Source organism: Oncorhynchus nerka, linkage group LG14, assembly GCF_034236695.1.
Source record: "Oncorhynchus nerka isolate Pitt River linkage group LG14, Oner_Uvic_2.0, whole genome shotgun sequence".
In the NCBI taxonomy this organism is placed as follows: domain Eukaryota; kingdom Metazoa; phylum Chordata; class Actinopteri; order Salmoniformes; family Salmonidae; genus Oncorhynchus; species Oncorhynchus nerka.
This window is the reverse complement of record NC_088409.1, coordinates 55136794-55161658: the sequence shown is the minus strand read 5'-3', so window position 1 is coordinate 55161658 and position 24865 is coordinate 55136794. Positions and strand designations below refer to the sequence as shown.

The 24865-nt window shown below is 49.4% G+C and overlaps 1 protein-coding gene across 1 annotated transcript in view; it reads left to right on the top strand.

Annotated features, from left to right (window-relative positions):
* Positions 1-24540, top strand: part of LOC115141498 (histone-lysine N-methyltransferase 2A-like) — a 55632-nt gene extending 31092 nt beyond the window's left edge. Inside the window, 16 exon segments of the mRNA XM_029680412.2 lie at positions 7338-7438; positions 7555-7692; positions 10861-11019; positions 11307-11424; positions 11705-11783; positions 11869-12029; positions 12243-12410; positions 12521-17036; positions 17151-17219; positions 17310-17530; positions 17742-17816; positions 17991-18165; positions 18738-18842; positions 19068-19151; positions 19547-19676; positions 19957-24540. Coding sequence (XP_029536272.2) covers positions 7338-7438; positions 7555-7692; positions 10861-11019; positions 11307-11424; positions 11705-11783; positions 11869-12029; positions 12243-12410; positions 12521-17036; positions 17151-17219; positions 17310-17530; positions 17742-17816; positions 17991-18165; positions 18738-18842; positions 19068-19151; positions 19547-19676; positions 19957-20232 — 6575 coding nt within the window. The 3' untranslated portion in view covers positions 20233-24540.
* Positions 24541-24865: the final 325 nt, after the last annotated feature.

Genomic DNA, 24865 nt, shown 5'->3' with positions numbered 1-24865 from the left:
CCAAGGACGGGCCGGAAGTATATAGAATGGTGTCGTCTGCGACACCCTGTGGCACCCCCATAGAGACTGCCAGAGGACTGGACAGCATGCCCTCCGATTTGACACACTGAACTCTGTCTGCAAAGTAATTGGTGAACCAGGCAAGGCAGTCAACCGAAAAACCGAGGCTACTGAGTCTGCCGATAAGAATATGGTGATTGACAGAGTCGAAAGCCTTGGCAAGGTCAATGAAGACTGCTGCACAGTACTGTCTTTTATCGATGGCGGTTATGATATCGTTTAGTACCTTGAGCGTGGCTGAGGTGCACCCGTGACCGGCTCGGAAACCAGATTGCATAGCGGAGAAGGTACGGTGGGATTCGAGATGGTCAGTGACCTGTTTTGTTGACTTGGCTTTCGAAGACCTTAGATAGGCAGGGCAGGATGGATATATGTCTGTAACAGTTTGGGTCCAGGGTGTCTCCCCCTTTGAAGAGGGGGATGACTGCGGAAGCTTTCCAATCCTTGGGGATCTCAGACGATATGAAAGAGGTTGAACAGGCTGGTAATAGGGGTTGCGACAATGGCGGCGGATAGTTTCAGAAATAGAGGGTCCAGATTGTCAAGCCCAGCTGATTTGTACGGGTCCAGGTTTTGCAGCTCTTTCAGAACATCTGCTATCTGGATTTGGGTAAAGGAGAACCTGGAGAGGCTTGGGCGAGTAGCTGCGGGGGTGGGGGGGGCGGAGCGGAGCTGTTGGCCGAGGTTGGAGTAGCCAGGCGGAAGGCATGGCCAGCCGTTGAGAAATGCTTGTTGAAGTTTTCGATAATCATGGATTTATCGGTGGTGACCGTGTTACCTAGCCTCAGTGCAGTGGGCAGCTGGGAGGAGGTGCTCTTGTTCTCCATGGACTTCAGTGTCCCAGAACTTTTTGGAGTTGGAGCTACAGGATGCAAACTTCTGCCTGAAGAAGCTGGCCTTAGCTTTCCTGACTGCGTGTATTGGTTCCTGACTTCCCTGAACAGTTGCATATCGCGGGGACTATTCGATGCTATTGCAGTCCGCCACAGGATGTTTTTGTGCTGGTCGAGGGCAGTCAGGTCTGGAGTGAACCAAGGGCTATATCTGTTCTTAGTTCTGCATTTTTTGAATGGAGCATGCTTATCTAAAATGGTGAGGAAGTTACTTTTAAAGAATGACCAGGCATCCTCAACTGACCGGATGAGGTCAATGTCCTTCCAGGATACCCGGGCCAGGTCGATTAGAAAGGCCTGCTCACAGACGTGTTTTAGGGAGCGTTTGACAGTGATGAGGGGTGGTTGTTTGACTGCGGCTCCGTAGCGGATACAGGCAATGAGGCAGTGATCGCTGAGATCCTGGTTGAAGACAGCGGAGGTGTATTTGGAGGGCCAGTTGGTCAGGATGACGTCTATGAGGGTGCCCTTCTTTACAGATTTAGGGTTGTACCTGGTGGGTTCCTTGATGATTTGTGTGAGATTGAGGGCATCTAGCTTAGATTGTAGGACTGCTGGGGTGTTAAGCATATCCCAGTTTAGGTCACCAAACAGAACAAACTCTGAAGCTAGATGGGGGTGATCAATTCACAAATGGTGTCCAGGGCACAGCTGGGAGCTGAGGGGGGTCGGTAGCAGGTGGCAACAGTGAGAGACTTATTTCTGGAGAGAGTAATTTTCTAAATTAGTAGTTCGAACTGTTTGGGTATGGACCTGGAAAGTATGACATTACTTTGCAGGCTATCTCTGCAGTAGACTGCAACACCTCCCCCTTTGGCAGTTCTACATTTACATTTACATTTAAGTCATTTAGCAGACGCTCTTATCCAGAGCGACTTACAAATTGGTGCATTCACCTTGTGACATCCAGTGGAACGGGCACTTTACAATAGTGCATCTAAATCTTTTAAGGGGGGGGGGTGAGAAGGATTACTTTATCCTATCCTAGGTATTCCTGAAAGAGGTGGGGTTTCAGGTGTCTCCGGAAGGTGGTGATTGACTCCGCTGTCCTGGCGTCGTGAGGGAGTTTGTTCCACCATTGGGGGGCCAGAGCAGCGAACAGTTTTGACTGGGCTGAGCGGGAACTGTACTTCCTCAGTGGTAGGGAGGCGAGCAGGCCAGAGGTGGATGAACGCAGTGCCCTTGTTTGGGTGTAGGGCCTGATCAGAGCCTGGAGGTACTGAGGTGCCGTTCCCCTCACAGCTCCGTAGGCAAGCACCATGGTCTTGTAGCGGATGCGAGCTTCAACTGGAAGCCAGTGGAGGGAGCGGGGTGACGTGAGAGAACTTGGGAAGGTTGAACACCAGACGGGCTGCGGCGTTCTGGATGAGTTGTAGGGGTTTAATGGCACAGGCAGGGAGCCCAGCCAACAGCGAGTTGCAGTAATCCAGACGGGAGATGACAAGTGCCTGGATTAGGACCTGCGCTGCTTCCTGTGTGAGGCAGGGTCGTACTCTGCGGATGTTGTAGAGCATGAACCTACAGGAACGGGCCACCGCCTTGATGTTAGTTGAGAACGACAGGGTGTTGTCCAGGATCACGCCAAGGTTCTTAGCGCTCTGGGAGGAGGACACGATGGAGTTGTCAACCGTGATGGCGAGATCATGGAACGGGCAGTCCTTCCCGGGAGGAAGAGCAGCTCCGTCTTGCCGAGGTTCAGCTTGAGGTGGTGATCCGTCATCCACACTGATATGTCTGCCAGACATGCAGAGATGCGATTCGCCACCTGGTCATCAGAAGAGGGAAAGGAGAAGATTAATTGTGTGTCGTCTGCATAGCAATGATAGGAGAGACCATGTGAGGTTATGACAGAGCCAAGTGACTTGGTGTATAGCGAGAATAGGAGAGGGCCTAGAACAGAGCCCTGGGGGATGCCAGTGGTGAGAGCGCGTGGTGAGGAGACAGATTCTCGCCACGCCACCTGGTAGGAGCGACCTGTCAGGTAGGACGCAATCCAAGCGTGGGCCGCGCCGGAGATGCCCAACTCGGAGAGGGTGGAGAGGAGGATCTGATGGTTCACAGTATCGAAGGCAGCCGATAGGTCTAGAAGGATGAGAGCAGAGGAGAGAGAGTTAGCTTTAGCAGTGCGGAGGGCCTCCGTGATACAGAGAAGAGCAGTCTCAGTTGAATGACTAGTCTTGAAACCTGACTGATTTGGATCAAGAAGGTCATTCTGAGAGAGATAGCGGGAGAGCTGGCCAAGGACGGCACGTTCAAGAGTTTTGGAGAGAAAAGAAAGAAGGGATACTGGTCTGTAGTTGTTGACATCGGAGGGATCGAGTGTAGGTTTTTTCAGAAGGGGTGCAACTCTCGCTCTCTTGAAGACGGAAGGGACGTAGCCAGCGGTCAGGGATGAGTTGATGAGCGAGGTGAGGTAAGGGAGAAGGTCTCCGGAAATGGTCTGGAGAAGAGAGGAGGGGATAGGGTCAAGCGGGCAGGTTGTTGGGCGGCCGGCCGTCACCAGACGCGAGATTTCATCTGGAGAGAGAGGGGAGAAAGAGGTCAGAGCACAGGGTAGGGCTGTGTGAGCAGAACCAGCGGTGTCGTTTGACTTAGCAAACGAGGATCGGATGTCGTCGACCTTTTTCAAAATGGTTGACGAAGTCATCTGCAGAGAGGGGGAGGGGGAGGAGGATTCAGGAGGGAGGAGAAGGTGGCAAAGAGCTTCCTAGGGTTAGAGGCAGATGCTTGGAATTTAGAGTGGTAGAAAGTGGCTTTAGCAGCAGAGACAGAGGAGGAAAATGTAGAGAGGAGGGAGTGAAAGGATGCCAGGTCCGCAGGGAGGCGAGTTTTCCTCCATTTCCGCTCGGCTGCCCGGAGCCCTGTTCTGTGAGCTCGCAATGAGTCGTCGAGCCACGGAGCGGGAGGGGAGGACCGAGCCGGCCTGGAGGATAGGGGACATAGAGAGTCAAAGGATGCAGAAAGGGAGGAGAGGAGGGTTGAGGAGGCAGAATCATGAGATAGGTTGGAGAAGGTTTGAGCAGAGGGAAGAGATGATAGGATGGAAGAGGAGAGAGTAGCGGGGGAGAGAGAGCGAAGGTTGGGACGGCGCGATACCATCCGAGTAGGGGCAGTGTGGGAAGTGTTGGATGAGAGCGAGAGGGAAAAGGATACAAGGTAGTGGTCGGAGACTTGGAGGGGAGTTGCAATGAGGTTAGTGGAAGAACAGCATCTAGTAAAGATGAGGTCGAGCGTATTGCCTGCCTTGTGAGTAGGGGGGGGAGGTGAGAGGGTGAGGTCAAAAGAGGAGAGGAGTGGAAAGAAGGAGGCAGAGAGGAATGAGTCAAAGGTAGACGTGGGGATGTTAAAGTCGCCCAGAACTGTGAGAGGTGAGCCGTCCTCAGGAAAGGAGCTTATCAAGGCATCAAGCTCATTGATGAACTCTCCGAGGGAACCTGGAGGGCGATAAATGATAAGGATGTTAAGCTTGAAAGGGCTGGTAACTGTGATAGCATGGAATTCAAAGGAGGCGATAGACAGATGGGTAAGGGGAGAAAGAGAGAATGACCACTTGGGAGAGATGAGGATCCCGGTGCCACCACCCCGCTGACCAGAAGCTCTCGGGGTGTGCGAGAACATGTGGGCGGACGAAGAGAGAGCAGTAGGAGTAGCAGTGTTATCTGTGGTGATCCATGTTTCCGTCAGTGCCAAGAAGTCGAGGGACTGGAGGGAGGCATAGGCTGAGATGAACTCTGCCTTGTTGGCCGCAGATCGGCAGTTCCAGAGGCTACCGGAGACCTGGAACTCCACGTGGGTCGTGCGCGCTGGGACCACCAGATTAGGGTGGCCGCGGCCACGCGGTGTGGAGCGTTTGTATGGTCTGTGCAGAGAGGAGAGAACAGGGATAGACAGACACATAGTTGACAGGCTACAGAAGAGGCTACGCTAATGCAAAGGAGATTGGAATGACAAGTGGACTACACGTCTCGAATGTTCAGAAAGTTAACGTAGCAAGAATCTTATTGACTAAAATTATACAGTACTGCTGAAGTAGGCTAGCTGGCAGTGGCTGCGTTGTTGACACTACACTAATCAAGTCGTTCCGTTGAGTGTAATAGTTTTTACAGTGCTGCTATTCGGGGGCTAGCTGGCTAGCTAGCAGTGTTGATTACGTTACGTTGCGTTAAAAGAACGACAATAGCTGACTAGCTAACCTAGAAAATCGCTCTAGACTACACAATTATCTTTGATACAAAGACGGCTATGCAGCTTCTATCTTGACGGAAGATGTTATAGTTGGGTATGGAAATCTCAGAATTTTCTGAGCCAGGATTCAGACACGGCAAGGACATCAGGGTTAGCAGAGTGTGCTAAAGCAGTGAGTAAAACAAACTTAGGGAGGAGGCTTCTGATGATGACATGCATGAATCCAAGGCTTTTTCGATCACAGAAGTCAACAAATGAGGGTGCCTGGGGACATGCAGGGCCTGGGTTTACCTCCACATCACCCGCGGAACAGAGGAGGAGTAGTATGAGGGTGCGGCTAAAGGCTATCAAAACTGGTCGCCTAGAGCGTTGGGGACAGAGAATAAAAGGAGCAGATTTCTGGGCATGGTAGAATATATTCAGGGCATAATGCGCAGACGGGTATGGTGGGGTGCGGGTACAGCGGAGATAAGCCCAGGCACTGGGTGATGAGAGAGGTTGTATCTCTGGACATGCTGGTTGTAATGGGTGAGGTCACCGCATGTGTGGGAGGTGCGACAAAGGAGGTATCAGGGGTATGAAGAGTGGAACTAGGGGCTCCATTGTAAACTAAAACGATGATAACTAACCTGAACAGAATACAAGGCATATTGACATTTGAGAGAGACATACAGCGAGGCATACAGTAATCACAGGTGTTGAATTGGGAGCGCTAGCTAAAACGGTAGCTAAACGACAGATAAAACATAAACAAGCAGAATGGAATACCGTGATTAATGGACAGTCCAGCATGCATCAGCTATGTAGCCAAGTGATCAGTGTCCAGGGGGCAGCGGTGGATGGGGCAGGGAAGCTGGACTGGCGAGTGTTATCCAGGTTTTTAAAAAACTGTCTGGCTGTGCAAAAGGTAAAAGCCGCTAGCAGTGACCAACAATGACTAAATAGCTTGTAGCTAGTTAGCTGGTTAGCTTCTGGAGGTTCTTGAGTGTGTTCTAAAAATTAAAAATAAAAGCGATTCCGTATCACATTGGGTGAGGCAGGTTACCGGAAGGTATAAACAAATAAAAAATCGAAAAGAGTAAATATGGGTCCAGTGAGTGTTTGGGATGCGGCGATTCAGACTGTTAGTAGGCCGGGGCTAAACAAGGTAGCAGTTAGCGGTCCGGGGCTAAACAAGGTAGCAGTTAGCGGTCCGGGGCTAAACAAGGTAGCAGTTAGCGGTCCGGGGCTAAACAAGGTAGCAGTTAGCGGACCGGGGCTAAACAAGGTAGCAGTTAGCGGACCGGGGCTAAACAAGGTAGCAGTTAGCTGACCGGGGCTAAACAAGGTAGCAGTTAGCGGACCGGGGCTAAACAAGGTAGCAGTTAGCAGGCCGAATTAGCAAGCAAGGAGATAGCAAGGGCTAGAAAGTTAGCCTTTGGGGGACGTCGCGATGGGGTGAGTCTGTTTATTCCTCTTCATGCGGTGACATCGATAGACCGGTCGTGGGTCCGGATATTGTGGCCCAGGACTATGCTTCGGTGGTAGCACAGGAGCTCTGGCCGGGCTAGCTTCAAGCTAAGTGGGTGGAAACGCTAGCCAGGAGTAATCATCCGGGGTTGCGGTTAGCTAGTTGTGAAGATCCAGCTGAAAATGTTCCGTTTGCGGTGGAAATCCGGTGGGAATCCGGGGATAAAAAAATAATAGGTCCGTTATGCTCTGGTTAGTCACGTTGTTCGAACTGGCGAGAGCTTTCCGAGCTAAAGGTTAGCTGATGACCGGTTAGCTGAAGACCGCTAGCAATGGTTTGCTGACTGATAGCTGGTAGTTAGCTGGCTAGCTTCAGTTCAGGGGTTCCGGATCCGAAGTAAATATAAATACTTTAGAAACAATAGCTACATTGGGTGAGGCGGGTTGCAGGAGAGTATTTAGAAGTTGAGGTTTAGCAAAATGTTTTAAAAGATATGCGAAGAAAAATATGTTTAAAAAAAAAAGATTTATACAAGGGACACGGCACGACGTCTGACTGCTACGCCATCTTGGAAGGTCTACTCAACACAAGTAAAGGGCAACGCCCCGGGACCATAGTAGTGCACTATTCATATGGTGCCATTTGGGATACACTCCTACACTAAGTATGCAATTGATACACTTTCTGATACCATTTCAGTTGCAGGAAATGACGCTGATGTGTTAGACATTCTTGTATCTCTCTCTCAGACCTGAGCCGTGAAGACAGTCCTGAGCTGCTCCCACCCCCTGGCGTCAGCGACAACCGCCAGTGTGTGCTGTGTCTCAAGTACGGAGATGATCACATCAACGTAAGTAAAAGTTGTGCTAAACAGTCGCTATTAGTTGTGGTACAGCTCTTGGTCGTATTCCCTGTTACTGAAATATATCTTAGTGTTTTCTAAGTACTTTGTGCGTCTGGTTGCAGGAGGGTGGCAGGCTGCTGTACATCGGGCAGAACGAGTGGACCCATGTGAACTGTGCCCTGTGGTCAGCCGAGGTGTTTGAGGATGACGATGGCTCTCTGAAAAACGTACACATGGCCGTAATCCGAGGGAAACAGTTGGTAAGACTTATGATCCTAAATACATATTCATACTAGATGTATATCAAATTTATTTATATAGCCCTTCGTACATCAGCTGATATCTCAAAGTACTGTACAGAAACCCAGCCTAAAACCCCAAACAGCAAGCAATGCAGGTGTAGAAGCACGGTGGCTAGGAAAAACTCCCTAGAAAGGCCAAAACCTAGGAAGAAACCTAGAGGAACCAGGCTATGCTTCCAGTCCTTATAACAGAAAATGGCGAAGATGTTCAAATGTTCATAAATGACCAGCATGGTCAAATAATAATAAGGCAGAACAGTTGAAACTGGAGCAGCAGCACGGCCAGGTGGACTGGGGACAGCAAGGAGTCATCATGTCAGGTAGTCCTGAGGCACGGTCCTAGGGCTCAGGTCCTCCAAGAGAGAAAGAAAGAGAATTAGAGAGAGCACACTTAACTCCAGATATAACAAACTGACCCTAGCCCCCCGACACATAAACTACTGCAGCATAAATACTGGAGGCTGAGACAGGAGGGGTCAAGAGACACTGTGGCCCCATCTGAGAAAACCCCCGGACAGGGCCAAACAGGAAGGATGTAACCCCACCCACGTTGCCAAAGCACAGCCCCCACACCACTAGAGGGATATCTTCAACCACCAACTACCATCCTGAGACAGTCGAGTATAGCCCACAAAGATCTCCGCCACGGCACAAACCAAGGGGGGGGGGGGGCCAACCCAGACAGGAAGATCACATCAGTGACTCAACCCACTCAAGTGATGCACCCCTCCTAGGGACGGTATGAAAGAGCCCCAGTAAAGCCAGTGACTCAGCCCCTGTAATAGGGTTAGAGGCAGAGAATCCCAGTGGAAAGAGGGGAACCGGCCAGGCAGAGACGGCAAGGGCGATTCGTTGATCCAGAGCCTTTCCGTTCACCTTCCCACTCCTGGGCCAGACTACACTCAATCATATGACCCACTGAAGAGATGAGCCTTCAGTAAAGTGCTAAATGACTTAAATGTAAATGTAAAGACTTAAAGGTTGAGACCGAGTTTGCGTCTCTTACATGGGTATGCAGACCATTCCATAAAATTGGAGCTCTATAGGAGAAAGCCCTGCCTCCAGCTGTTTGCTTAGAAATTCTAGGGCCAATTAGGAGGCCTGCGTCTTGTGACCGTAGCGTACGTGTAGGTATGTACGGCAGGACCAAATCAGAGAGATAGGTAGGAGCAAGCCCATGTAATGCTTTGTAGGTTAGCAGTAAAACCTTGAAATCAGCCCTTGCCTTGACAGGAAGCCAGTGTAGGGAGGCTAGCACTGGAGTAATATGATCAAATTGTTTGGTTCTAGTCAGGATTCTAGCAGCCGTATTTAGCACTAACTGAAGTTTATTTAGTGCTATATCCAGGTAGCCGGAAAGTAGAGCATTGCAGTAGTCTAAACTAGAAGTGACAAAAGCATGGATACATTTTTTTTATATAGTGTATATTAATTTAGTATGTGGAAACGCATTCAAATGAGTGGATTCGGCAATTTCAGCCACACCCGTTGCTGACAGGTGTATAAAATCGAGCATGCAGCCATGCAATCTCCATAGACAAACATTGGCAGTAGAATGGCCTTACTGAAGTGCTCAGTGACTTTTAACATGGCACCGTTGTAGGATGCCACCTTTCCAGCAAGTCAATTAGTCAAATTTCAGCCCTGCTAGAGCTGCCCCGGTCAACTGTAAGTGATGCTATTGTGATAATGTCTAGGAGCAACAACAGCTCAGCCGTGAAGTGGTAGGCCATAACAAGCTCACAAAACTGGACCGCTGAAGCGGATAGCGTGTAAAAATCCTGTCAGTTGCAACACTCACTATTAAGTTCCAAACTGCCTCTGGAAGCAACGTCAGCACAATAACTGTTTGTTGGGAGTGTCATGAAAGGGGTTTCCATGGCCGAGCAGCCTCACACAAGCCTAAGATCACCATGCGCAATGCCAAGAGTCAGCTGGAGTGGTGTGAAGCTCGCCGCCATTGGACTTTGGAGCAGAGGAAAGGCGTTCTCTGGAGTAATGAACCACGCTTCACTATCTGGCAGCCCGACGGACAAATCTGTGTTTGACAGATGTGAGGAGAACACTACCTGTATACTGTCTAGTTTGGAAGAGGAGGATTAAGGGTCTGGGCCTGTTTTTCATGGTTTGGGCTAGGCCCTTTAGTTCCGGTGAAGGGGAATCTTAATGCTTCAGCATACAATGACATTGTAGAATATTCTGTGCTACCAACTTTGTGGCAAGTTTGGGGAAAGCCCTTTACTGTTAAAGCATGACGAATTGGAACGCTGACTGCGAGCCAGGTCTAATCACCCGACGTCACTAATGCTCTTGTGGCTGAATGGAAGTAAGTACCCTCAGCAGCGTTCCAACATCTATTGGAAAGCCTTCACAGAAGTGTGGGCTGTTAAAGCCGCAAAGAGGGGACCAACTCTATATTAATGCCCATGATTTTAAACTGAGATGTTCGACAAATGGGTATCTACATACTTTTGGTCATGTAGTGTATGTTTCCCTTGAAAATATGTTGCTATTGTACTTGTACATTTGCACTCACACGTGTCTTCTATGCAAGCCAGTTTCTTGGCTAAGAGTTGAGGAAAGACTGACTGCTTTACTTGTTTGTTTTTTTATATAAGAAACATTGTTTGAAATTGCGTAGTCCACTTACTCACAGCGCTGACACACACCCACTTACCCCACTAGACATGCCACCAGGGGTCTTTTCACAGTCCCCAGGTCCAGAACAAATTCAAGGAAACGTACCATCTTATATAGTGCAAGTGAACAGCAAACCTGGTTTCAAAAAACAAATAAAGCAACACCTCCCGGCACAACGCCTCTCCCCCATGTGGCCTACTTGTTATCTGTATGTTCTGACTTGTATGTGGAACTGATAGATGCGCGCGCACACACACTACATGTTAATGATTTTAAATGTATGTAAATTGTGAAGTATTTTGTCTCTGTCTTCGTTATGTCGGACCCCAGTAAGACTAGCTGTCACTAATGGGGATCCTAATGCATCACATTCTATTATGCATGCCCTCTTGCTAAAAAAATAGACTGATGGTATATTTATTATTACTAAAATGACCTTGTCGCTGTTGTTTATCTGTCTTGTGACGTTTGTTTTCCTCTCGGCAGCGCTGCGAGAACTGCCAGCGTCCCGGCGCAACAGTGGGCTGCTGCCTGACCTCCTGCACTAGAAACTACCACTTCATGTGTGCCCGGCAGCGCCACTGTGTCTTCCTGGAGGACAAGAAGGTCTACTGCCAGCGCCACCGGGACCTCATCAAAGGAGAGGTGAGATGCAAAGCTGAACTCCTCCCTTATCTTCTCCAGCCCACCTCCCTTACCCACCTGCAGAATCACACACAAACAAACATCTAGAACATAAGATACGACATACATTATGTCAGTTTTTTTTATTTTATGCTCTGGCTTACTCGTAAAAGGTAAAAACAACATGCATGCATTTAGCCCAACCATTATCTATATAAACCATATTCCTGCTTGGGTCAAAATGAGGTCACAGTGAGAAGGGTCTTCTTGTGGGCACTTTGTTTGAAATGCATGACTTCCTTGCCCAGGTGGTGTCCGAGTCTGGCTTCGAGGTCACGCGGAGGATCCTGGTAGACCTGGAGGGGATCAGCTTGCGGCGGAAGTTCCTGACCGGCATTCAGCCGGAGAACATCCACATGATGATAGGTGTGTGTGTGTATGTTCATATAAACCCCTCACAGCCATGTATAGAGATCTCTATGGTCGAGTCCCAAACGCACCCCCCCCACCGTTATCTGATCATATTTGATCTATTCCAGAGCTAGGCAGCACACCGGATTCAAATGTTACACTGATCATCAAGCCCTTGAATTTGGTAAATCAGCTGCTAGTAGTGAAATGACCAGGAGTCTCAGTGGAGTTTTTTGAGACACTAGCTGGCCCAACAAGCATGTTTCTGAATAACTCTTCCTTTCTTCCATTGCAGGCTCCATGACAATCGATTGCCTTGGAATGCTGACTGAGCTCTCGGATTGCGAGCGCAAACTCTTCCCCGTCGGCTACCAGTAAGTACCACACAGTGCGCACGGCTTATGTGAAGGAGTCAATGCAACATGACTGATTTTCATTGGTTTGTTTCTGTCACCGCAGGTGTTCCAGGGTGTACTGGAGCACTCTAGATGCCCGGAAGCGCTGTGTCTACACTTGCAGGATCCTGGTGTGTCGTCCCACTGTGGTGGAGCCTGACCTGAAGAGTGCTCTTCCAGAGGAGAACCGCACCATCTCCCACAGCCCTTTAACTCCCATCTCAGGTGTGAGCCAGAATGTAGAATCACTGCATTATTAATTATTCAAATTTAAACTGCACTACATTTGGTCTAGTATGTAGCCGGCATGTAAACGCATTGATTACATTTTATTTGTTACGGGTACAGCAGGTATAAATGGTAAATGCTTACTTGGAAGCTCTTCTTCAACAATGCAGTATTCTGAAGAATTTGTTGCATTCAACTTTTCATTGACAGAGAAAGTCCCCTCTCCAGTGCCCGAGCCGTTTGACTCCTTGAAGCCCTCCGACCGCCTGTCCCTGCTGCCCTCCAGCCCAAATCCTCCTGAAGTTTACAAACGGAACAGGCACCCCAGCTACCCCCCGTGCCAGCGATCCCCTGGCTCCAGACCACTTCCATCCCCAGGTATCTTCAAACTCTTTACCCCAATTTGCCTCAAACTGTCATTGTAAACTACCATTCACACGTGGAGACATGCAGTATGGTCAAATGTTTGTGTCCATGTTGTTTTGCAGATGGTACCTCCCAGTCTGCCCATGAGATTGTGACGGTGGGGGACCCCCTTCTGAGTTCCAGCCTGAGGAGCATCGGCTCCCGTCGCCACAGCACCTCCTCCCTCTCCCCCCAGCCCAGACAGAAGGTAGTCTCCTCTTCACAGGCCGCTATGAACCAATTGGCCCGGCTCTTCTCTTCCGCCCCACCCATTCCCCTCTCCTCCTCCAGAGACCTGGGTCTGAGGGAGAAGGGGAAGCCACCTGCCAGTGGCGTCCGAACGCAGGGCCGCGACACTAGTTCACTCAGCCCTGGAGGTCAACACAGCAGACGCCGCCACAGCATCTCTGAGATGAAGACAGACGGTGGGAAAGAAAGCGTGCCTGGCAAGCAGGCTATGTGTGAGAACCCTAAACTTTCCCCAATGGCCCCAGAGATGACAGGAGCGAGCCAGGCCTCCCCACCACCAGGTACAGGTGTCCTGACAGGGCACCAAAGGGCGAGCAGCAGCAACTCTCAAGCAGAGAAGGGGAAGCAGGACGGGAAGGACCCAGACCTGTCGGCTGGCGTCACGCTCCTCTCCCGCCACCGCGCCACCACGACCCTGTCCAAGGACAAAGGTGGTGGTAGTAGTAACCTGGCCAAGGAGGGAGGTGTTACCTTGGCGCCAGCTTCTAAAGATGCTGGAAAATTGGGGTCTCCCCAGCCTCCGTTCCACAAAAGCGTCGGGAAGAAGTCCCAGGATTATCTTTCGGGAAAAGCACCTGCCGCTGCCATGAAACCCCTGTGGTCTTCAGAGGCTATGGCCGAGGAGGACGCCGTCAAACGGAGCTCCCAAGCCACCCCGGCTGTCCCCTCCAGCCATGCGGCCCCCACTACCAAAGACGAGCACTCCAAAGTCCAAAACATTGACAGCAGAGAGGCATCTAAAGAGTGGGAGAAGACTCCTCAGAACAGCAACAAGAACCTCAACAATGCTAAAGAGACTGGTGGAACCACTAACGCTCCAACCCCAACTTCTCAGAACAGCAACAGCAAGGCTGCGACCCTCAGCAACAACACCAGAGCCACTGGCAAGCAGGAGGTGGAAAAGCTGGAGAATCAAGGAAGAGAGCGATCTGCAAAGAGCAGGGAGAGGTTTTCGAGCCCTGAGAAGAACCGCGCCAGCCTAGAGGCCATAAAGCAGCCCAGGTTAGCCTCCGAGAGAAGCATGAGGGCTTCGCAGGTTCAAGCAAGACTAACAGCCAACGTCATCGCCGCTGCTAGAGACAAGAAGCGGGCTATAGTCAAGGCGTCCCTGACGCCGCTGAAGACCGACCCTAACGGGACCAACACCGTGAGTTCTTCCTCTGACTCTTGCATCACTGCTTCCATCTGTCCCACGGGCCAGGAGGGACCCCCCCACCGTAAGTCTTCATGCTCCATGCTCTTCTCACCGCCGACACGCTCAGAGTCGAACAGCCTGCCACTGCACCCTGAGGACTGCATGGAGAAGCGCCTCCTAGCTCACTGCACCGAGGACGAGGGGACCAGCGACCGGGACGACCATGCCCTGCTGGAGGAGGAAGGTGGCGACAGGGATAAACATCACGAAGATGACAGCGACTGCTCTGGTTCGACCAAGCGGCGTTACCCGAGGCGCAGCGCCAGAGCCCGCTCCAACATGTTCTTCGGCCTGACTCCTTTCTACGGAGTGCGCTCCTATGGAGAGCAGGATATCCCCTTCTACAGCAGCAGCGGGGATGGGCCCGGGAAGAGGAAGGCCGGAGGCAGCAGGCGCTCGGCCGAAGGCCAGGTGGACGGTGCAGACGATAGGAGTACCTCTTCTTCGGGGGACAGCGGAGAAGAAGAGGAAGGGAGATTCAACCAGTGTTCCAACAAGGATCCGTACTATTACAACTTCACCCGCACCATCATCAACCCCGGCCCCGTGATGCCCTCAATCGAGGGGATGGGCCAGTGCCTGGGGAGGGGCTCTCAGTTGCAGAGCTTCCTGAAGGAGGAGGAGAGGGTGGTTGCCGCTGTGGATGAGGGTGTTCCCACCCAGAGCCTCCTGGGCCACCAGCAGATCGGCCAGCTGGACGGCGTTGACGACAGCTCAGAGAGCGACGCCAACGCAAACACCACCACCACGGCCACCGCGGCAACTTCTTCCCACAAGAGCACGGGTAAGAGGAAGGGCAGAGAGAGGCACACGGAGAAGCTGGAGCATGACTCCGGGAAGGAGGCAGACCATGGCAGTGGAGGGGGTGGGAGCAGCGGTAGCAGCAGCAACAACATCCGAGAAGGGAGGAAGAGCCAGAAGGACAACTCCCTCCCTCTGGGCGGGGTGAAGTCGTCACAGGGACCGGACCCCCTGGAGGCCCAGCTCTCACTTAACACTGACCTTAAGTCGGACTCGGACAACAACAACAGCGACGACTGCGGCAACATCCTGCCCTCGGACATCATGGAGTTTGTCCTCAACACGCCCTCCATGCAGGCCCTGGGGCAGCAGCCTGAGGCCGCCTCCTCTGAGCTCCTTTCCCTGGACGGGGGCTACGGGGTGGGTGTCAACCGCCGCAAAGACATCCTCTTTGAGGACTTCCCCCAGCCGCTGGCCAGCACTGAGCCCGTGGAGAGCAGGGTGAACACATCCATCTCGGTGGAAGAGCCGTATGGTCTACCTCTGGAGCTGCCTTCTGACCTCTCTGTCCTGACCACTCGCAGCCCCACGGTCAACAACCTGAACCACGGTGGCCTCATCTCAGAGGGCTCAGAGTGCACCATGCTGTCCCTGGCAGCCTCGGACGAGACAATCACTGAGAAAGGAGGCGAGGACAAGCTGCAGAAAGGAGGGGCCGGCGTGTCCCCTGAGAGCCAGCAGGAAGGAATTGGAGGTAGCCGAGAATCTCAGGTAAGAGAAGGTCACATGACCCCGGTGCAGTTTGAGCACATCACCAGTCCCTCCCTGGGAGAAGTTGTAGAAGCAGGTAACCAGGATCTGACCAGGAGTTCTGGGACCCCAGTCCTACCCAGCTCACCCACCTTGCCTCTCCAGGGACAGAAGTACATCCCTGCTCCATCTTCAGTCAGCCCCGGACCTTCCCATGTGGCCAGCACGGCCGTCCAGACCACCTCCCATTTAAAACCAGGCCCGGAAAAACTCATTGTGGTCAACCAGCATCTGCAGCCCCTCTACGTCCTACAGACGCTCCCCAATGGTGTCACTCAGAAGATCCAGATCACCCCATCGTCCAGCGCAACAGGAGTGATGGATACCATGACTCTAACCACAGGGCTCACCACCGGGATAACCACCTCCCAGCCGATCTTTCCTGCTGGGGGTAAAGTGTTGGGCACCATGCCCCATCACCCTCAGATCCATACTTTCACCGGCACCACCCAGGCGGGCTTCCAGCCTGGCATTCCCAGCACCACCTCCGGCCTCCTGATTGGGTTGCCCTCCCACGAGCCCCAGATTCTGGTGACCGAGGCCGGACGGAGGCATGATCTGGCCCCCAACGTGACCATTGTGTCCAGTGCCTCCATCTCCACGTCCTCTGCTGTGCCCGCATCTGGACACGGCAAGAAGCGACCCATCTCCCGTCTCCAGCCACGGAAGACCAAAAAACTGGCCCGCTCTAGGAGCCAGCCCACCCTGGGCCCGTCTGAAGTGAGACCCAACATGACTCTGATCAACCTGTCCTCGCCACAGATGGCCCAGTCCGAGCTGGGCACCCTGACCACGGCCGCCACCACTTCTCACCGCAAAGTCCCCAACATTATCAAGAGACCCAAATCAGGAGTCATGTACTTTGAGCCCATCCAGCAGAGGATGCCTCTTCCCAGTGGGCAGTCTGGCATCCTGGGCCACGCCGCCTCCACCCACCTGCTTCCCTGCACCGTCTCAGGGCTCAACCCCAACCAATCAGCAGTGCTGAACATGGTGTCCATGGCTCAGCCCAGCGGGCCCGGAGGCCTCATCACGCCAGGCTCTGTCTCTCTCAGCACCCCGGTGCTCAGCTCCACCGAAATCACAGGACCCATTAGCAGCCTCCTCTTCAAAGCCAGACCACACAACCTGCTCCAGTCTGGAGCTCCTCTGATGTCCCAGCTGTGCAGCCCCGCCCAGACCTCCATTGCCAGCAGCATCTGCGTGCTTCCCTCTCATCAGACCATCAGCATGTCTGTCAGACAGCAGATGGACCCGGAGAGCGGCGCCTTCCAGCGGCAGCAGCACCCACCAAATGCCAGTGGACAACCTGTGGCTCCGGCCCCCAACCCGGTCCAACAGGATTCCGACAAGGGACACCTGGTCGGCGTGCTCTCCCAGAGTTCCAGCTCACACACCATGCCTAAATCCAGGTCCTCCTCAGAGCAGAAACAAGAGCTGAAGTGTAGCGCTGCCGTAACGGCATCCACGTGCTCGGGGAAAGGCAAGCAGAAAGCCAAGCGGACGAGGCAGAGTCCAGACAAGGCCAGCGGGAAGAAACACAAGGGCTGGCTGGCAGAGCCTCCTCGGGAGATGCAGGGAGACCGGCCCACCTCCGTTCCTGGGTAATATTCTCACATAACCGATAACTCATGAAATAATTAACTAGGACTATACTTTAACATACTACAGTTGCCACCTGCTGCTTATCCATATTTGAATTCCCTCTACCACTACAGGTCTAGAGAGACAGTCTCTCCCGAGCCCATGGACACAGGAAAGCCCAGAGAGAGGGGCACCAGCAAAAAGTGAGTAACGCAAGCTTGTCACCCCTTCCATTCCGTACTATTAATGTCAATGGATAATGAGATTAATTTCAAAATGTATTTTATTTGCAGTGTTTATTCTGCCAAGTCTGCTGAATCTCCTGCTTTAACCAGTAAAACCAGTGAGTTCCCTGAGGAGAAAAGCGAGACCACTGCTGGTTCTCTACTGGTGGCCAGCCCTGACCAGGAGGGTAGCCGCAGGGACTCTTCTATGGACAGCAAGCCCAAGAAGGGGCTCATCTTTGAGATCTGCAGCGATGACGGCTTCCAGATCCGCTGCGAGAGTATCGAAGGTCCACGCAGTTCTAATCTTCTTGTTCTGTTTCCATGTAGCGTAGTTATGACACTCGATGGCAGAAAATGGCGCTAAAGTTATTGAAGTGAATGTGTAACAGGAAAGATCTCTTATTTCAAAATCCTCATACAGCTGAAAACTGTATTTAATACTTACACAGAGATGAGACACTAAGCTGACATGTGTTGTCTTCTCCCTCCGTCCCACAGAGGCCTGGAAGTCCCTGACAGATAAAGTCCAGGAGGCCCGCTCCAACGCCAGACTCAAAGAGCTCTCCTTTGAAGGTAAAGTGCCTTTTTTATCAGATTGTATTTTGTTTATGCAGGTTCAACAACTTTTGAGGAATGAAATGGTGACTCATCACTAACTTTTTTTTTCCTTTATTCCTCCACTCCTTCCTTTTTTTATCTTTCTCTCAATCTTATCTCTTTTCTTTTTGTTTGTTTGTTCTCTCTCAGGAGTGAACGGTCTGCGGATGCTGGGGGTCCTCCACGACGCTGTGATGTTCCTGCTGGAGCAGCTGTATGGTTCCAGGCACTGTCGCAACTACCACTTTCGCTTCCACAAGCCCGAGGAGGCCGACGAGCCCCCGATCAACCCCCATGGCTCGGCCCGCGCCGAGCTCAACCACAGGTACGGACACTCCCAGAAGATGGATGGCTAAGTCACACACAGCCCTCTTCCAATGCTTAAAAAGTGCAAGGTGTTGGATTGGTATCCAGACAAATGTACAGTTACTCTTTATCTTTATTATAACAATAGGCTGCCTGGACCAGCCTCCATGTGCATCCTTCCTTCATCCCGTCCTTAAAGTAATCACTGAGTCATGACTGAACAGGTGAATACCATGTGGCGGAGACCTTACGTTCACCTGATGAATCATGTCTAATGATTACTTCAGGAAGGATGCATTTCTACAGTTTTTGAACTGGGCCCCTGCCTCTTAGCTTTCCTTTGATTGTTGAAGAAATCCAGGTCTATACGTGATCTATGCATTCTACTTCAGCAACGCAAATCTTGTGAGCCGTTTGTACACTGGCTCTCTTAACTGATGTTTTGGAGCTGGTAACTGTGTATACCCGTTACCAAATCTCAACTCACTATTTGGGAGAGGTCCTTCCTAGGGTTTAGAGAGTCTGCATCATTGAGTTGTATTTACCTGCGTCATCTGACCTGTCTGCTCCGTCTGTTGTTCCTCGCCACAGGAGGTCTGTGTTTGACATGTTCAACTTCCTGGCCTCCAAGCACCGCCAGCCTCCCGAGTACAACCCCCACGAGGAGGACGAGGAGGTGCAGCTCAAGTCTGCTCGGTGAGTCACTCCGCCCTGCTACACAATTCCTGTTTATTTTTAACTTCTGTAAATCAGGAGGACTATCTCTCTATCCTCCATCTCCTCATTACAGTGGACTTGTAGTCTTTCCTCTGGGTTTTCTGATCAACATCCCTGTATCCACCGGTCGGAGCTTCACGCTGTTAGTAGACCATCCTTCCTTCATTGGAACTCTTAACACACTGTGCTACTGTTGTTTTTCAGCCGGGCCACCAGCATGGACCTCCCCATGCCCATGAGGTTCCGACACCTGAAGAGAACTTCCAAGGAGGCGGTGGGGGTCTACAGGTTAGGAAAACGCTGGCTACGTAACGTTTAAGAGGGGGGGGTTACATTTTTAACTAGGCAAGTCTGTAAAGAACAAATTCTTATTTACAATGATGGACAAACCCGGATGACGCTGGGTCAATTATGCGCCGCTCTATGGTACTCCCAATCACGGCCGAATGTGATGCAGCCTGAAATCGAACCAGGGACTGTGGTGACGCCTCTTTCATTGAGATGTAGTGCCACAGACCGCTGCGCCACTCAGGAGCACGAATTCCAAATTCAGTGGATTGGTTTTAACAAGAAAATGAACTACTACTGTAGCTTTGCTATAGCTTGTTCCAGAGAGTGGGGTTAGAAGGTGAAACCCTTTGGTGAACCAGCGGTCACCGAGCCCCTGTGTCCTCCCCTCACAGGTCAGCCATACATGGCCGAGGTCTGTTCTGCAAGAGGAGCATCGACGTGGGGGAGATGGTGATCGAGTACTCGGGCAACGTCATCCGCTCTGTCCTCACCGACAAACGGGAGAAGTACTACGACGGCAAGGTGAGAAGAGAGGCCTCAATGGAACACAGTCCTCTGCTCATACGCTTTGAGTCTTTACAGGGCCACGGTCAATAGGCAAATGTTGCACATAGAAATGTCATGACTAGATCTTGCGTGGGTCCTTATTCTACTTGTCAGAGGCATGTTTGTTCTACGTAAGGTGTCAACACCACCCTATTAACCTGTCAGGATCTTCAGTCATTTGATAATGGGTTTTGTTGACTGCAATCCTCGGCCAATAGCTTCTCACCCTTTTCTCTTCCTGTCCCTTCCTCTACAGGGTGTTGGCTGTTACATGTTCCGCATCGACGACTATGAAGTGGTGGACGCCACCGTGCACGGCAACGCTGCCCGCTTCATCAACCACTCGTGCGAGCCCAATTGCTACTCGCGTGTCATCAACGTGGACGGGCAGAAGCACATCGTCATCTTCGCAACACGCAAAATCTACCGCGGCGAGGAGCTCACCTACGACTACAAGTTTCCCATCGAGGAGCCGGGCAATAAGCTTCCATGCAACTGCGGAACCAAGAAGTGCCGGAAGTTCCTCAACTAGCCCCCCACTCTGATGTGTGATGGGAGTGGTGTTAGCGGTCATTCTCCCACTCTGCCATAGCGGTCCCCTCGACGAGCACGAAGCCATCCATGCACTGCCAGGTCTTAGTGCAGAATGATGCTTCCAGTACTGCGCTCCCTTGTTGCTGTAAGGCTTGGGAGGAAAGGTGTGCTAAGGACCCGGTTAAGTTTGATACGAGCAGGTCTCTGTTTTGGGATGGGACATTTTTGAAAGAGAACAACCTTATTGTTGTGCCTCCTTTGGTTTTACTTTTGGATCGGATGGTTTCAGACTCTGGGAAGTCCAAGGAAATGGTAACTGAGGTTAGCGATGTTTTCTGTCTCTGAATGATACACAAATTGCCCTTTCATTCTGAATTTTAACATTACCTCACATTATTTTCTAGATTATATCTCAATTCTGTGTGAGCATAGAATCCATTGATTATGTTTCACACGACAATAATTGCCACCTTGTTCGTTCCATTTTAAACACCAAAGTGCAATTTGTGGAAGGGAATTTTCTCTGCATTTTAGAAAAAGAACCAGGACGTATTATAACTGATCAGACAACGCTTTTCTCTTGGCCTCATCTGTTTGTACACATCTGCCTGTCGGAATGTGCATCCTGTGCAGCCTTCTGAGTATCTTGCGAGTATCATAAAGAATTGCTTGGGGCTGCTTCACTGTGTGTTCAGCCACTGTAAATAGTTCCTATGCCCGTCCAGAGCAACAAGTCGCAAGATGTGTTAGGAAGAGAAACACTAGAGGGAGCTGTAGTCACAGCGATAGAAAGAAGCCTGTAGGTTATTTATTTTCAAGTGTTACGTTGTTGTTCATTAATGATAACCGCGAGTGTACTTGTAGAGACGTTGTCGAAGTCGGTCGGTGGTAATTGGATAAAGTCGTGACCGTGACTAGCAAGCTACGCTGAGATTCTGGTGGACTGACAGCTGAGGGGTGAACTTATATTTAGTTTTTTTTTGCTTTAGTAAATGTTATTGTTGGTTTTGTATAGGAAAATGATAAAGGCAGAGCCGTCGATTTTGTATCGCAGGTATGCACACATTGTCTTTTGAAATTAGGTTAGGACAGAGTCCGGAATTACAGCAATGAGAACCAAATGTCACCCCCCCCAATCTGATTTCCCTTTAATCCCATTTTAAGATCGAAATGATTCTTATTATGGCCTATTTCATGAATTACTTTAGCAAAGGAATTGTCTTTTTATTTGTGTCGAACCAATTTGTTTGAAGTCTTGTCTCTGTCCCTTTTTTTTATGGCCAGAAAAATATCACGCTTGCTTTGAGAATGTAAATAATATGTATATTTTTCTATACAAACGACTAAAAAGCACTCAATAGTGAATAGCACCTAATGTTATGAAATTGTATTTATATTTTTAAGAAATCGTATTTATTTTATTGCCATTTTTTTGTAGGAAATAGAGGTTTTTCAAACACTAACGCTTGTGCTCTATTTTTGTTGAGCTGCCTTTTTTTCCAAGCTGTTTTTTTCGTTGGCGTTTTAATTGTATTTTGTAGCCTGAATGTTTCTTTTTGGATTCCAAAGACTGAAGCTGTCGCTCCCTGCTGAGCCCAGTCCACCAGTAGCTCTATTTGCCAATCTGTTAATCAAGGACATTTCTAATGACTGCCTGTTAGCAGCATTGCATTATTATATGCACTTGAGGGAGTCCATTTGAGTGCTGGTTTATTATAATACCTGTCTGAACTCCTTTTCCCAGCCTTAATTCCACACTACGTGGAGGCTCCAGCCAGTCCATTCAGACTTGGGGCTGCTCGCTGTGTGTAATTCGTTCACTTTCAGCTTTAAAAAAATACATCAATTTCTCTACAAATTTCAACGTCTCCCTTTCGGGATCAAACGCGCTCCAAAATCTGTTAACTGTAAGGACATAAAACACAGTTAACGCCTGTAGCCACATTGTACCTCCATTGTCTTTCTGTCAGTGTTGCCTTCATATTAATACTGTCAATGTTTTATGGCATTTACAGGAGACCGGCTACACATGGAAAGCTTTTTAGAAGCTGGGCAGAAGCTGATTAAGTTAGGAAAGGTTAGAGGCTAAGCTTTTCCATTGACCACAATGCAACCTATTATGTAGGAGTTCGTCCGCTCGCTTGATCTCTCGCTTTGCCTTTGTTGTAACTGAGCATGCTTCGTTTAGAGAACTCTGACTCGTGAATTGACAGTAGTAGTCCCAGTTTTGGTGGGACATCGGTGTACAAAAAGTGGCTAGGTTGACAGGCGTGTATTTCCTTGCATACCTCGAACAAAGCTCACCAAATTGCTGCTTTGTGCAACTCTGGCTCGAGTTGTCCTATAGTGAGCCACTTCAGGCCAGTAACTTTATTTGTTATGTTTTTGGTTTGTAATCCATTTTTCCTCGTACTCTGACTTTATCTTGTAAGGCCGTCGCAGAATCTCGCCAACCCTTACCCTGCCCGGGCTGTGAAGTGAAACAATAACTTTGCCAACACATTGCACTTCAACTGTGATAGAGGCACTGACTTAACATGGGGAAACGACTTTCTACTCCTTGTAAACCCAATGGGTTCCTATGTGTAAAAACCACAAGCACAGATACTGTTTAAGCTCCCTTAGGAATTGTGGCCCCCCCCCCAGCAAAGTGCACTTCTGCTCGACCTTCCCCCAAAGTGTGTTTAGGGACGTTCAGAGTGCAGGGACCACTCTGGAGGCCAACACTCTCCTCCACCTCCTTGCATCCTGTGTTTTGCCAGCTAATTCAGGGATACAGTTTTGGTTCAGCTCTCGCTGTCCTATCCTGGCTAGCCTTAGGGTAAGGCACAGGGTCATGCTGAATTCTGGGGCTGTCTTTTTAATGAATGTATATACAAAAAACGGAATTGTGGTGATTTCTGATATCAACCACTTGTTTTCTTTAGTTTAAAAAAACAAAACACAGACCGGACTGAAAGATGATCTCACATGAGTTTGTTTCATTTCAGAGGGGAAATGATTTGAGGGACAGCTTTCTAAATTAACATCGAAAGGTCACACTGAATAAACTCAGACTTCAAAGATGGCTTTGGTAATCCTTTTACTTAATCCCAAAGGCTTCTGACTCCTACAGATCCACAGCAGTGACGTGTCTGATTGTTTTTACAACAACCCATTAGTCAAGTGTTTTTAAATGGCAAGACTCTTGTTGTTTCTTGGACTTCATAATACCGCGCCACACCAGTGGCCCTTTGTCCTTCACTTGTAATTATGATAGATCTATATCAAAATATTAACACGTACTTCAGTATCTATACAATATACAGAATGGACAAACTTAGTTACAGTAGCAAACAGCAGGTTTATAATGGTTAATAGCAGTGTTCAATGTACTCTAATGGTTTTGTGTTACAGTATCAGTTTAGAATAACTAATGTACGGTTTTGTATATTGATATCCAGTACCAGGTGTCCTGCGCCTGTGTATGTTCCTTTTGGCAGGAGCTTTGCAGTTTTCTTTTTTTCTTCTCAAAAATAAACAGTATTTATGTAATGATGCATAAAGTGGTTCTGAACTTCTTGAGGTCAGCCATTTTATTTTGTGTTTTGATTGTTGTAGTGAATGTTTTTATTCTTTGTACATTTTTTTTACAGGGATTTTAGACTACCTACTTGATTGTGGTATGATTTGAGTTTGTGGAGACCAGGAAAAAACAAATCCCACCCAAATGTTATTTTACCCTTCTTCCATGTCTCCCTCACCACCCCTCTTCGGAAGCTTTGGTTGTACTTATGTACTATTTTATAGAAAGTGATGATGAAAATAAGTTTTATTTATTTATTTTGTATTGGAACGCCCATGAATTTATTTACAGGTCAAGGTAGTTGCTGGAACCTGCTTGAAAGAAGTTGGGGGGGGTAAAAATACTGAACTGTATTTGTAATTTTATAATTGTTCCTTGTGTATAGAACTTATCAGCCTGAGATGAGAAGTGGCATCAAGGGGAGTTGGCGGTAGGACTTGGAAATGGTTAAACGGCTCTCTTCCTCTGCCTTGAATATACCTTTGTCTTGTTAACACTTCCTCATGAGAATAATTGTTTTTTTCCCCTGTTAGTTGTACATCAGTGTTTTCTCATGTGTCACAGAAATGAAGGAAAGTTGAACCACATGAGTAAACCACAAACTACTTAAGGTTGAATGTATAATTAGGAAACACAATTGTACATAACTGTAAAAAGAAAAGTTTCTAATCATGTTTATTTTCTATGCACTTTTTTTATTTAAGTGATAGTTTAAATAATAAACATGTCTCGTTGACTCTTCAGGCTCTCCATTTCTTGTTCTGTCAACCTAGAAAATAGTCATTTTTATATTGATATTAGTTAGTGATAACATGCGGGGCCCGGTATCCTGATGGCGATACAACGTAGGCTTACGAGTATCTAAAAAAAAATATATATATATATATATATATATGCATTGTTCCTACAACCGCCGAAGATGTAACACGCGTTTCCCAAAACACCACGCAAAAAGTGTGTTCCGTGCGCATGTGTCGATACTCGGAGTTCGAAAGAAAGACTGAGCTGCTGCTCTGATCAGATTTCTACATTCAAATCTTAACCTTTTAACATAATTATTCTACAA